Here is a 15,724-nt window from a genome sequence, read left to right on the forward strand (position 1 = left end):
GCACTCCATGCAGAGTGCACCAATCGGGAGCTGCCTGAACCAGATATACAGAGTTTAACACAACAATGCAATGAAGCCCAGTAAACTGTATACGTATAACTTGTCATTTATATCTTGTCCAGTTTCAAAACCATTGTACTTAAAGGTACGTCAGAAAAATTCAGAATGGTCAATGAAATGGTCGGACATTACACATTCATAATGCACAGTTATGCACATTAGAACATAAGAAAGGCTTCAAATGACAGGATGTAATCTGACAAATCTATTTTTGTCCGGTTCCTGTTACAGTCGGTGCCGCTTTATGGGGATGATTCAGGAGAAGTAAAACTATCCCGAATAAGTGGATGTCCCAATTAAAGGCATTTGAGAAAAAGGAATTACAGCACATTATTAATACATGTTAAAGACATCATTTAAAATACAAGTAAATTGTTTTTTTTATTTCCCTAAACAAAATGAATCACTGTTTTTTTATTTCTACATGAAATTAAAAATAATTAAATCCCATCTTATCACAAGGCGAGGCACCTGCGATGTTGATAGGCCAACTTTCTTTGCCACAGCAGCCCGAGACTCTAGCTCCTTCAGGAGTTCCAAGCGGTTTACGCAGGTCACATGGTAATCACTGCACTGTGCTACACAAACCTGTCTTGCTCTGAAAAGCTATCTCTGTTCATAATTTGAAAATACTGTATCCTAATTAAACAACATAAATAGCACTGGGAAGAACCGTCTCCCAGAGTTGTATCCCATTTAAACAGAAATCCCAATTGTCATTAACCCGCTTCGGTAGCATCGACTGTAGCTGATCCAGTCAAGAACTTTGTCTGTTTCACTTTTAAAGGATCTCACTAACTCACCAGCAACAACTTGGCCTTGTAACCCATTCCAAACACTCCCCATTCTCTGTGGAAATAAAATGCATCATATCTTTTGACCCAAGTCTCTCTCCACTCAGTTTCAATATCTGCAGGTCCTGGTCTCTTCACAGCACTACAGCTAACTTTTACTTTTACAGCCCCTAATCCTTCTTTGTTCTAGGCTAACAAAAGTGATACTTTTTATCCATGGGAATAGTCTGAAAATGTTTACTCTTAAAATATGTAAAAATGTACAACTTAGAGGAAGTTTCATCGTGTCTTAAATCGCTTGTCCACTTGACTAATCGGGTTGATTTGATTAACTTATTTATGTATAATACAGCCCTGGGGATTCACCCTGGACTTCATTAACATCCTGTTGAGGGTCAGTCGTGGGATAGCCAGGGGTAGGTGCTTAATGCAACCCAGGATAATTCCCGGTCATGTAAAAGACTGTAATAAAAGCTCTCTGTTGTCACTAAGGGATAATGGTTGATCACATCAAACCCTTTGTGTTTTTAAGGTTTTACATTGACGTTTTAGAGTTCTGGATTTGTCTTTGAATACAGTGTGGGGTAAAGCGAAGTGAATCAGGCCCTGGGGCTCATCTTTGAGCGAGAAAGAGGGGGGCTGAAAGAGTGCAATGTGTTATGGCTGGCTGTAGTGCAAGTGGACAGCACAGATTGAGAACCAGATGCAGAGCCATCACCATGATGTTACTGCCCTGGAACGGAGGATTTGTTTAAACAGTAAATATCACAGGGTTTCCTGCATCCTACAGCCTACTGTCTAGCCAAGTCAGTCTCTCTCTTGTCTGTCAAAGCTCTTCTTGTCTCTCTTGCCTCATTCCACCATCTCTGTCTTTTCCCATTATCTCTCTTTCATCACATTTGCTTACCACATGCGCAAGGCAACTTTCCTGGGAAAAAGGGTGTTCATTTCTGTGCCAGCCTGTAAGTACTTGCCAGTTATAATATACATTTGTTTCTGACTATGTTTTAGTTCAAAATGCTCTTGAAACAATGTTACATGTGTAAAAATCTGTCAATAACTTTGCCATGCCGAACAGTAATTCAACTCCAACATATTTAACTGTTGTCCTTCAAATGCTTAAAAGGTATCTGCCTTTGTGGTACATCACATTTTCTTTAACATCATCATCACAAACATGTTAGACCTTGACTGTTTTCTTTTGGATATGGATAGTCTGAGCTGCAGTAGTGCACTCTTAGCTGAACAGTTGAATAAGTGGTGAAGGCAAGTACATAATAACAATCATTCTGTTACAGTATTTCACTCTTTCCCTGCTGCAACAAAAAAAAAAAAAATTAGTTCCTATCAAGTGGCACAAGCTGTCTTCAGGCGTTTGAAAACAAATAAACTAAAATGTGTCATCAGAGTCCATTGTTGGGACCTATGGAGCAATGAGAATTTATAATTATTAGGACATTAAGTTATTTCATAAAGCACCTGCTGTCACACTGCTGAGGAGAAACAGGTTCCATGTCATAGCGGCAATGTAAATACTTATTGTACTGAGCAGCCAACACAGGATGTTGGACACACAATTGCATACCTGTGACAGAGAACCAAAGTAGCCTGGTAGGAGATATATTATAGTTTTTACACACAACAAGTAACCAATGCACTCTACAGATCAGCAACATCCATGAAGTAAAGGATGATATTTGAATACAGACCAAGCTGATTTTAAAGATTCTCTGCACAGGCTTGTAAAAACAAGATTATTACATAGCTGAGGGAGAAAATGGATTTGAAAGCCTTGGCTATCACTCCATGAACCTGCGTAGAGGCCAAGGTGTCTAAGTGTGTTTGTATGTGTGTGTGCGTGTGTGTATGTGTTTACTAAAATAATAAACAGCAGGGAAGCTTGACTTAATCAAAATGAATGCAATACAGATAGCTCAGAGACAAGTGTTTATTTGTCATTATATATATATATATATATATATATATATATATATATATATATATATATTATATATATACATATATATATATATATATATATTTTTTTTTTTTCATGCATAGATTTGGATATTTGTTTGAACAACACTTTACACCAGCTTGCAGGCCACCTCCATTGTTTGAATGCAGCTTCTGTAAACAAAGGTGAGCGTGTCATTGTAAAACCCTTTTACAACAGTACAGGGACAATTAAAAACAAAAAATAATAATACCAACAAAAAAAAAGGAGTTGCTAAGCAATTATGTAGCACGGCACAAAACATTTTTATCCTCCCTTTTAGTTTTTTTTTTTTTTTTTTTTGTGTGTGTGTGTGTTTAATGTTTTGTACCAAAGTAGTTTGTTTTAAATGGAATTCTATTGGAGCGCACACTGTGTTAACCTGTTGTTTGTTTTGAGTTTTTTTTATTTTTTTATTGGAGATTCAGTTCATTTAATAGGGCAAGCTGGTACTCAAGTACCCCCAACTGTCGTGTTTTTTTAAAGTGCATTTTTTAAAACATATATGGTTTTTGTTTAAAACAAAAACGTGGACTGGTGGGGGCATGCGAGGACCAGGATTGAAAACCATTGCCCTAGAGAGTTGAGGCCTTTGTTAGTTTACACACATATCCAGTGCCTATAGAAAGTCAACACCTCCCGGAACTTTTTTTACATTTTGTTGTGTCAGTGCCTCAGAGTTTCATGCATTTAAATTAGGATTTTTTTTCCACTTATCTACACACCATACTGCACACTGTGGTGGGTTTGCGCCAAACATAACCCTTTGCATTTAGGCCAGAAAGTTCCTTAAGAACATAAGAACATAAGAAAGTTTACAAACGAGAGGAGGCCATTCGACCCATCTTGCTCGTTTGGTTGTTAGTAGCTTATTGATCCCAGAATCTCATCAAGCAGCTTCTTGAAGGATCCCAGGGTGTCAGCTTCAACAACATTACTGGGGAGTTGATTCCAGACCCTCACAATTCTCTGTGTAAAAAAGTGCCTCCTATTTTCTGTTCTGAATACCCCTTTGTCTAATCTCCATTTGTGACCCCTGGTCCTTGTTTCTTTTTTCAGGCTGAAAAAGTCCCTTGGGTCGACACTGTCAATACCTTTTAGAATTTTGAATGCTTGAATTAGGTATTCCATTTTAGTTTCGTCAGACCACAAAACTTTTTGCCACATGGCTAGAGAATCTCTAGCCCCAAGTGTTTTTTGCATACTTCAAATGGGATTCAAGATGGGCTTTCTTGAGTAAAGACTTCCTTCTTGCTACCCTACCATACAGGCCAGTTTTATGGAACGCTTGGGATATTGTTGTCACATGTACACTGACCAGTCTTGGCCATAAAAGCCTGTAGCTCTTGGCCTCTTGGTAGCATCTCTGATCAGTCTCCTTCTCGTTTGGTTATCTAGCTTGGAGGGATGGCCTGATCTAGGCATGGTCTTGGTGGTGCCATCCACTTTCCACTTCTTAATAATCGTCTTGACCATGCTCAAAGGGATATTCAAGGCCTTTGATATTTTTTTATATCCATCCCCTGATCTGTGCCTTTCAACAACTTTGTTACAGAGTTCTTTTTAAAGCGCCTTGGTGCTGATGGTTAAGTCTTTGCTGTGAAATGCACTACCCAGCAGAGGGAACCTACAGGAACTGCTGAATTTATCCTGAAATCATGTGAATCACTACAATTTAACTCAGGTGGAGGCCACTTAACTTGGTGTGTGATTTTGAAGGTGATTGGTTACACCTGAGCTAATTTAGGATTGCTATTACAAAGGGGGGTGGACACTTATCCAACCAAGCTATTTCAGTTTTTATTTTTAATTAATTTTCTACAAATTTCTAAAATATTTTTTGTCACTTGGAAGTTGTGGGGTAGGATGTGTAGATAAATGAAAAAAAAAAAAAACTATTTTAATGCATTTTAATTTCAGGCTATAAGGCAACAAAAGGTGAACATTTAAAGGGGCTGTAGACTTTCTGTAGGCACGGTAGGTCATTTTTTCATGGCTAACTCTTATATATAGCAGCGCAAATTGTAATGTTCTGCTTTTCAGCAATGTTGTTACTGCAACTTCATGAATACTATATTTAATTTATCCAAGCTGCTACATGAATATCATTTGAGTGTGTGTGGCAATAAAGTGGCAAATCAACCGAATGATTTCCCTCAGCAACAGTAAATTGCAGCTTAAATAGCCAAAGTAACAAAGCAGAGCTGTCATGCTGTGTCCGAGAAGTGACTTATCTGCCATTTTCTGGTGCAAACAAGAGATTAGGTGCAACTCATTTGCAATGTTTGTGTACCTTAGGTTAATTTAAAGAGTAAAATCAAAGCTTCACATTACTTTTCTTTTAGACAGTCTATATAATGTGAGCTATATTAGACAATATGTTTTTATAAGTGCCAACCCCATCTATTGCACAGCGGTGTATTGCCGGTAACCATGACAACATGGTCCAAAGTGGAATGGCTCTTCTATAAAGATATATTGGGAACCGAACAGCAGCCCCAGAACTCAGTGGAAGCTTCTTAAGAGACGTAATAATAATAATAATAATAATAATAATAATAATAATAATAATAATAATAATAATAATAATAATAATACATTCTTAGAAAGGAAACTGTTTTTCAATAAAGTCCATGTTAGTTGGATAAACGTTCTCAATAAAAATGATGGATGACATACCACATGAGAAGATGAAAAGTACCAATGGCATTAAATAAGTGACTAATTAAATGGTTGTCAATTTGGAGGTCAATTCAGTGTCACGTTGCTGTGACATCACACCGGTCATTCCTAATCAGTGTCATATGTCCAATAAGACGTACATATGTTCTCCATATCAAATCCAGTAACCAAACCTTTATTTCAATCTGTCATTGAGACAAATATATATCAAGCAACCAGATAAAAGCTCCTGAGAAAAACAAACAAACAATTAGGCAATTTAGCAACAGTGATTAAAATTGACGAGTTGGGGGGGGGCATTTTAAATGACCTTGGAAATATGCTTTGGGATCAGTTAATCCGAGCTTTTTTTCCCTTAATTTCCTGTTTATATTTTGCTCATGGAGGCTGAACAGAGTGCGTTGTGGAATAGTACAGCAGGGTCGTTGTCTCTTTTGGCACCGATGTCTGTGTATTTAACCAGTATCATAACATCGTCTACCTACATTGCATTTTTTTGCATGCTTTATCCCTATCTCCAGTATAAACTTTGTTTGTTAAAATAACAGCTTTCAAGTGCATCACAGCAACATGCATGGAGTTGTAGGGCACTTAAAATGTATCAAATCCCTTTCTTAAAGGTGCAGTGACCCACAAACACAAACAATAATTTAGTCTGCATTTTGTACCGTGTTTCGCTATGTTGTGGACTTGTGGGGAACGGAACATGGGTAAAAAAAAAAAAAAAAAGGTTTTATTTATGAGATAAAGACTGTTAAAAATATATTATTTTCAATATTGGAAGTGAGATTTTTGTAAAGCTATAAATCTGCTTCTCAGAAAGCTACTTTCTCTGGACCGCTACCACACTACAGACAACATCAGATTTTGCGTAATGGAAATGAATAACTTAAAATGAAAACATAATAACAAAAGAATCTCCAAAATGCTTGGAATGCATGTATTGTTCTTTGTCTGAATGCTCCAACTGATGAAGTACTAGCACTTTTGTGTGGAAAGATGTGTTTGCTAGTTGGTGTTGATGGGTTCCCTTGAATGTATTTATTTTTTTTCTACTTCCATTTGAATACTTTTGTTTCCATAACTCAGTCGTGGAAGTACAGAGAGGTCAAGGGAAGGACTAAAACAACAGTCTCTTGTTGTGTGAGGCAGTGTAATAAAAGGAAGATGACTCTAAGTGGTCAGACAATGAGTCCTAAGATATTCAAGATGCCCCATCAGAAGCACCTAGTAGGGATCTCTAGACTGTATTTGGATTTTCAGTGTTGACAATAAGGTTCAAGATAGGGGAGCCCACTTGTTTCCTTGTGGTTCCTTATTCTGGGATTTAAAACAAAACAAAACAAAACAAAAAAACGACAGACTTTACTAGCAGCACACGTTTGCCAGATTTAGACTAAAATAGGACAAGTACAATAGCTACTAAAAATGTTCTTACATGCCAGTAAACCACAGAAAGTATTTTTCAGCAATACAAGTAAATGTACATCTGTGATCTAGACTGTTAAGAGATGTGATAGCAGAAAACCACAGCATACAAAATATTTTACAAGTTTATCAACCATATGTCAAATGTATTACTTTGTTTTCTGTGTTTTTGTGATCTCCTGGTTGTAGATATTTGACAAACCCCTCTATCTCGCCTCAATCGAAAATTAGGAGTCACTATAAATGACTAAACAGGTCCCATTTTTAGAAGAGATTCCATATGAGAAAAGAGAAATACATTACTCAGTCAATGATGTGGTCAAATGGGTTGATTTGATCCATAGCATAAGCCACAGTTTTAATTTTTATTTTTTAGAGCATTTTACAGCACTGACGAATCACCCTGGAATGCATTAACCACTGTTTAGGGCTAATCCTGGGATAACCACATGCTGTTTTATGCAATCCAGGGTGATTCCCCAGTTCTGTAACATGTGGTAATATGGGGCTTATTCCCCCATGAATTAATTAACAAAGGCTTCCTGCTTCTAATGTAATATCTCATTAGGTAAAACAACAGCCGCCAATTAAGGATATAGTTTAGGGGACAACAACCCTTAAAATTGGGTAGCTAGCTATTATGCAATTAGTATGTAAATAAGATGCAAAACAAGTGTGGAGACCTTTTGAATTTGGTTGATTTGACACAGAATGCCTCTATAGGACTAAAGGTTAGTACTGATCTACTTCCTTTCTGACTTTTACATTTTGTTTCAGCATCAGGAACGATCAAGAGTCAAAAGTACAGCTTCTGCTGTTCTGAGTATCATTGGTACCATCTAGTGGATTCTTATGAAATTGTTCATTTGTTTTCTTCACAGATCATGATTCAGAAACCAAGAGAGTTCAAGACATGCTTACAGGAATAGAGAAACCACAGGTATGTCTCCACAAATCATGTCTCCTTTAAAGAGACAGACACATACATATTAAACATCACAGAAATGCCAGAGCATACTTGGATTTACTAGGTGGAGAGTGGGATTAAAAAAAAAAAAAAGGTCTAATTACTTTATTTATGGCTAAGCATATAAACTTAACCACAGACTAATTACCTATTAATGTAACCTTTGTAATCTGTCTAATATGGCCATCTTTGTAATCTGTCTAATACAGCCATCTGTATGATTTACAAGGTCTGGCATCTAACCCACAGCAGGGTTAAACATTACTGGGTTTGTAGAATTTCTTTCTTTCGACAATTCAGATAAACTGGTATGTGTACACAGTGCTTAGAAAGAGATCAGCAGTATCTTAGGGGTTTCAAGCTTGTGTAACAGTAAAGGAAATCATGGGTTATACAATATGCAGCGATTCAATTCAGCAGTGATTATACAGGCTCGTTTCCCTGCAAGCAGGAAGGTGACACTACCAAAAGGTTACAACTTCGGTCACCCTTCATTATTGTGATCCCCTGTTGTAATAAAGAAAAAGTAATTCACTCCATCAAAGTTCACTTGTCTGCACTATACATCAGTACCTCCCCTGATAGACCATTTTACAAGTTTACAATACTTGTCTGTGACTGAAAAGGGATTCCTGATTTCTGTTCTGCTTACTTTCTCTAGTTCTTTATGTTAGGTGACAGTGGCTTACATCAAGAGTAAAGAAAGACATATAGCAGTCCACCTAAAAATGTAATTTATGAATGTGTCAATTGTGAAATGCAAACATTGCCCGCCAGAGAGCAGTGTTTCATCAACTGTACATGCTTAAATCACGTTAAAAAAATGTTAAAAAGTTGTCTCACTAGCCTTATGTAAAAAATAACCGTTGTCTTGCCAGTTTCACCCCACTCCTTGCATTGAAAATCCCCCCTTCAAATACACCCATAGATTTTATTTAATGAGGAATCCGTCCCACAAGTGCAATGGTACCCCAAATTGTATTCAGTATCCCGGTACTGTGTATCAGACCAGTGTGAAACATTTTGTAGGTCCCCACAATTCATAGTGGTAATAAAAAACACAGTTACTGTACAATACGGTATCTCTCGGATTCTCTCAAATGGTATTGTGATATTAAGAATACAGCATCACACTTAAGAACTACATTTATTTCTGATAAAATTAAATATATTGTTTTAAAGCATAGGTTTAAAGATGCACAGTCCCGTAGTTCTGTGAAAAATTTGAATACAATTTTGCTACACTCTTCCATCGTGTAGTCTTCCAGTATTATTTTTTTTAATGCATTAGCATTTTCCAGAATTGAAGATTCACATATAATAACAGACATGAGTCAATAAGACAAGCTGCTGCTGCATCAATCCTTTGCTGCAGTGGGAAATTATACAGTAAATTGCATCTTTTAGGTAGAGATGCAACAATAGATTATTGATCCCCCTGGCTTTTATTTCACAATTCTAAGTTAAACATTCTTTAATAGCCTTATTTTGTTATGTAGCTAGCTACCAAAACGTGTGAGGTTCTTGCATGCTGCTAGACTAAAACTGTATTTGTTTTGTGATGAGCAATGACAGGATCTAATGAAAAAATCTGATGCATTATATTAACACGGATAACAATTTGCATGTAATTCTTATATTTCGAAGAGCCTGCACTTGTTCTCCTTTTTGCTTCTTAATACTAAAGTGTTCTGAATTTGAAAAACGGTTTCTTATTGCACCTCTTTTAGTTCTGTTTTAGCTCACAACAGCTGAACGTGCAGCCTTGCCTAATATGTGAATATTGTATGAGACAACACCTTTAAATGGGTTTCAAAGACTTTGCACTGCCGCTGTCTAAATCAGATTCCAGGCACACTCCACTTTCATTAAACAATATTGATTCACTGTGTTGTAACTGGACTGTTTTTGTTGTTATCCTCAATATGCCCCTTTCTCACATGTCTTATTATTTCAAGAGATTCACAAGTGTCTGAAGTGCATTTTTCAAAGGGCTACTGTATGATCGATATAAAAAATCCTGCTTTCTCCTCAAACCATTTTCTTTTCTTGCCTCTCAGCATCAGCACCACCTTTTCCGCCAACATTAACAGAGATTCGGGTTTCGGATTCAAAGTCAGTTTTCTGTTCGGTGCATCCTATGTTCAGAATGTCTCACGTGTTTTTCATTTGCTGCATTTAGAGTACCCCTTGTCTCCCTGCATACACTGGATATACTGGAGGTCCTGGCGATTTTCTTTTTTTTTAATATATGAGCGACTGATTATTCACCATTGAAACATTATCACCAGTCTCCTTATCTGTCTTCTGAAGATGCATCATTTATTGTGTGAAACCTACATAGCAAAGGAAATAGACATTTAAACCTTTTGCCTAAACAGTTGTCTGCTGTATGAGCTGTCAAATAGATGTTCAATAAAAGACTTGTAGTTATTGCTAAATCTCTATTTTACTTCCATATTCATATATTTTCACATACTGTTCAATTAACATTTACAATGCGTCAAGATTAAGTTATTAACCATTTTGAGTGAAGATTATTTTCATAACAGGACCTTTTTTGTTTAACATTTTGTAAAATACTAGGGATTTTTGTTTTACTTTGTCTTAGTTGTTTTAAAATAGTGCTTGCAATGTATTTTATATTATTTTTAAAAGGGGTTTTAAACTGTGGAACATATTAAATTACCAGTATGTGTTGAAATGAAGTGGCTTGGCTATGTGTTTTTAATCTACATCATATTTCCATGTATAGTCCTACGCAGTAGTTTATGACTGCTTCTCAGCAAACACCATTTTAAAAAGCCCATTAGGTTTATATTAAATCTAAAAGGGTAGCTGAACTCCTGAATATCACAACTGTGTTCTTGCTGTTTTTGCTTTTACAAAAAAAAAAAAAAAAAAGAAAAAACTCAATCAGAAATACACCTTTTAAAGGCAATTAAAAAGAGCCTTCCAGAATAAGTGACCAATGTTTTGTTACTGCTTTGAGACAAAAGCAGCTGTGCTGGGATAATAGCTGCTTTCCTTTAACAGTTTATAGTAATTCATCAGCAAGTTCCTGAAAAACATGAATAATTTTAATATTGTACAATGCTGGAGGTGACTATCAAGTGAAACAGCGTCTATACTTTTTACATATAGAGGTTAATTGGTACTAACATGGTATAGTTTTATTTTTCCCCTCAAAGCAATTGTTACCACTATTCTGGACCAACACTTTCATGAAGCTTATAGTGTATAACAACCATAAAATCGACCATGTTGAGAAGAATGTGATTCCTATGTAGGGCCAGACACTGAAATCATTGAAACATGCCCAGGGGTGCTGCCGTTCACTCGATGGAATTCTATCCCAATCTTTTATTTATTTATTTATTTATTTATTTATTTTTTTAATGGTTGAGGTTTTTGTAAGATGTTCTTATCCCTTAGCTTATTCTTGTTGGTCCACGACGTTTGTATATCACTTGTTAAAAACTCAGATTGAGCCTCTGGCAGTATGCCCCTCTTCCTTTATTGTTTTCTGACCTTTCTGAACACAACTAGGATGTCTTTTTTTAATTTGATGTCATTATTAACATTATTAGAATTGTTTTTAAAGCCCATTTTCTCTAACACATAGAAAAAAAAGGAAATAGCTGTATTTTCTGTGATACAGTTCTCCTTGTGGCAGTTAAACGCTGCAATAACTTTCCAAACGATGTAAAGAAAACCTGTTGTGGCTATTAGCATGTTACACAAAACGCAAAGCTCACTTTAATTGCTTTAATGCATTAAACTCTGTGGAAGAATCTTACAAGGTAAACCAACATTATTAAAGTACTTTTTCTCTTTTTTTTTTAACAAAACAAATACACTTCAGAAGTAAAGTGCTTCTCTCTGTCTCCTTCCAACAATCTAATTTATGAAAGACACCAAAAACAAATTATTATTTCATTTATTTTTTAAATCATAAGGATCAACTGAACAAGAACTGTAACCTGAGGAGCAGTGAAAAGGAACAGGGCAGTAGTGTGAGGACTGTGGGAATTTAACAGGCAGTGGTCAGTGTTGAATTGTAGTCAGGACTAGGGTTAGGAGAGTTTTCCGCTCCCTGTGTTGCATGTACAGATAAGGATCACACCTGCTCCCCACACACACGCTATGTGCCTCCCACACATTCTAGTGCTGCTGGAGGGTTAACACAACAATATTCTAATTCTGTACACATTCTCGATATTCTCTGTTTGTCAAGCTGGGTGATGCAAAGAGAGCTCTTAAAGGGTACACTTTTTATTGTTTCTCCAGTGACAGGGATGCAGTGGAGGCAGGCCTATGAATGTATGTACTGTACAGTATGTTACACCTTACATTGTTCCATGTATCTGAAAAACGGCTTCTCCAATTGCGATGAAACTTGGTATTAACATTATTTCACATAGGTTATTGAGAGTATTACATTGTGGAGATATCTTTCTGTCTGTATCTCTGTTCATGTGTATGGCACACTTACATGTTATTCCACATGGTCATTTTGCTGTTGTTCACTGTGATAACACCTCGTTTAGTAAATACTACTTATCCAATTCCCGTTAAACTATTCGTGTCCATGTCTTCTTCTACCCTATTCTATACATATTGTATATATAATTTACGGTCAACAACTTGCTCTGTCAAAACAATCTGCTCTAATTTTGAATTTGCAGCAGTGGCGTGGGTGCCTTCAGTGTTTCTCTGAATCACCCCAAAGTTACATCTCATAGAAAGTGTAATGGATGTAATGGATATAGCATCTAATGGTTTAGGTCAAAATCATGATTGTGCTCCATATGCATTGTTTTAACAAAATACAATTCAGTGTGATCAGTTCACATCATGCTGCCTGTAAACTAGGAGCCCTAAAGTTTTACGTGCTGGACTTCAAAGCCAATCAGGCTGTAAAAGATGTGGTTTCCAATTATCCAACTCATTACTCAAGGTTTTAGAGGTATGCAAACATCTTCACTTTTAGTCTGAAGCTCTAAAAGCTTTGATTCAATCTAATCTTCCACAGTTCAACACAGAATGTTAAGAAGCGCAACATGATCCCTCATATACTGTTGTGACAAATGGTCTGAAACGCTCTGCACAGCTTGGTATTTTTACCAACTGCATCCCAACTGTTTTTTCCTTCTCTTTTTTATTTTATTTTACTGTTATGATTCCATATACCACAATACATTCCTATAACACTTTTTTTTTCTCGTAACTTTGCAACATAATCATTTTTGTAATCATTTAACTGGGTCACCACTGTGTCAGTAATCTGGTTTCCCTTTTTACATAATTATAATATCTTTCTGCTGATCATAAAGGCTGGGTTAGCTTGCTGGATTATGTTCATATTTTATATAAATGAAGTCTTTCTTACACTTAGAAAGACCTTATTTATGGGGTTCAACAGTCAAAGTTTTACCCTTTTTAAAAACAAAAAGTTCTCCGCTGGAAACATACAGGTTTCTGCTTGTTTACAAGGGTGCCATTTCCCATTTCCCTTGGGTCATGTGTTTTATGTTTATACAGTATATGTGATATCAGCAGTATGTCTGTGTAACGTCAAGTATGCTCTCACAACATAAAGTAACTGTTCTGTTTACCAATCGAGTCTGAAAACCTTTATTTAGTCTGTATGTAAGCCAATTTCAAGCATGACCAATATATTCTAAAAACCTACATTTATCCTGCATGTAAACCAGTTTCAATCTGGAATAGTGTTGGGGTTTTAAATCAGATTCATGTACATACTATACTTTGAGAAACATTGATTCCTCCAAAACGGATTAAGTTCAGCATGTAAACTGTGGCAATTCGTGTTGAGATCAAAACACAATGTTCAGTTTTAACCAATTATCTTTTTTTTAACAGTGATTTTTCAACCTGATTTTATGATAAACAACTACTAAACATACCCAACTAAACGTTTCCCAGTGTTCAAACTTCCTTCATAGCAAACGCACCCCTTATTTATTTTAGCACCCTGGCAATTCATCATTACAAATTCTGAGGCTTTTGGTTGACGTCTTTAGTATTCTGCCCACTTTTTCAATGTAAACAGTAGTTTACATGCATGTAACAGTTTTCCTATTAACAGTCTGTTCTGGATGGATTCACTATTGAATATGTAGGCTGGGTGTGACACAAAGCAACAGTTGCTGCTGTGAATGTGTGGGCTGTGGATTGATGGAGGTTAATGGGTTGTCTCTAATGTTCTGCTGTTGGATAGGTATCCGGCAACCTTGAACACTTAGTTCAGAGAAAGAGTTCACATGATTCACATTTTACAGTTGAATTAGTTGTCACTGAACTCATTCATCAGAACAACCTCACAGCAGAGTCGCATATCATACCTTTCCAAGCCATCTGCTTATCTATATTGAATACTATTTATTGTATCATTTAAATCCACATTTCAGCAGCCAAATTAAAACTCCAGATACTACGGGGTATGAATCACAAGCTGCGCTGCTTACTCCTGTAATAATGCCTGACGGTTTGTTGGCACGAAACTAAAAACTATGCTATCTTGCATATTTAAGTCAATTCCAGCTCTTTCTTGTTTAACCAGAATGGAAACCCCTTGAGATCTCTTTTACAAGTAGGTACCTGGAGGACAGCAGCAGCAGCACACAGTCACACCCAGGGGCCTGTTCAGTTGATTGTTTGTAAAACCCTGGTGGCTCCAAGTACCTCCCTGGTGTTTTTTTTTTTTTCATTTTTTTAATGACAGAAATGCGCCAAAGCGAATCTGTTTGGAAAATTACAAACACATGATAAATTCATTTAATATTATTCCCCCCCCCCCCCCCCCCCCCCCAAAAAAAAATCTGATTATGTTCCATGTGAAAATGTGTACCCATCACCACTTTACAGTATATTTAAATACCAATTTTGTTTTCTTTTAATTTTACCTAGGTGTCTAATGTCCAAGCCAGGAGCGCCCGCCTAACTTGGGCCCCACCGTCAGGGCTCTTGAATGGGGACAGACACAGCAATGGCCTGCCTTACACCTGTAGCTATGAGGTCACATTGTCAGACAAGGGGAGGGATGGAAAGTACCACGTTATTTACAGGTGAGTCGGAGACTTCAGTTTAACGTCTTTGACCTTTGGGTCTATTATGGTTACATTTCTCAGCTGGGAATTGCTTAAAGCAAAGACATTGCAAAGAGTGCACTCTCAAGTTGCTCTCTGATTATTCATGGTTTAAGAAAGAGGTGTGTAGGTTTGCACTGTATGTCTGAATTGTGCATCTTCTTTTGTAGATGTCAATGTGTAGAATGTGAACATCTCTGTTAAAAATTATTTGGTTTTGGAACAAAAGTATTACTGCAAGGGTTATAGCTTAGTCCTTTCGGCAGTGTACATAGGAATGTGTATAAAATCATAGCAAATAAGGACATTGATTAAATTAATTAACTAAAATACCTGGTGAGAAACAAACTGGAGTCCTCAATTAAGTCTATACAAGTCTACACGAAAGACAGCAAAAAGCAAACTTTGTCACACAATACACCCTCGCTGTAATGCCCTTCATTATAATGAAACTTGCCCCTGGACCCCAAATAATATATATATATATATATATATATATATATATATATATATATATATATATAATATATATATATATATAAATATAATATAAACACACTGCAAACATCCCAGTCTGTACACAACAAAAAAAAAAAAAAAAAAAAAAAAAAAAAAAAAAAAAAAAAAAAAAAAAAACGGATGCTTCCTCCACATTAAAGTCAACTCTTTTGTCTTAATAAAAATG

General features: G+C 36.3%; 1 protein-coding gene across 5 annotated transcripts in view; it reads left to right on the top strand.

Moving 5' to 3' along the window:
- LOC121322915 (fibronectin type III domain-containing protein 3B-like) overlaps positions 1-15,724 on the top strand; it is a 240,282-nt gene that overhangs the window by 147,828 nt on the left and 76,730 nt on the right. For all 5 annotated transcript variants that reach the window (XM_041263510.1, XM_041263509.1, XM_041263513.1 and 2 more), the window contains 2 exons: positions 7,842-7,900; positions 14,861-15,018. In XM_041263510.1, the coding sequence (XP_041119444.1) occupies positions 7,842-7,900; positions 14,861-15,018 (217 nt within the window). The remainder of the gene's footprint in view (positions 1-7,841; positions 7,901-14,860; positions 15,019-15,724) is intronic.

This window comes from Polyodon spathula, chromosome 11 (genome assembly GCF_017654505.1).
Source record: "Polyodon spathula isolate WHYD16114869_AA chromosome 11, ASM1765450v1, whole genome shotgun sequence".
In the NCBI taxonomy this organism is placed as follows: Eukaryota; Metazoa; Chordata; class Actinopteri; order Acipenseriformes; family Polyodontidae; genus Polyodon; species Polyodon spathula.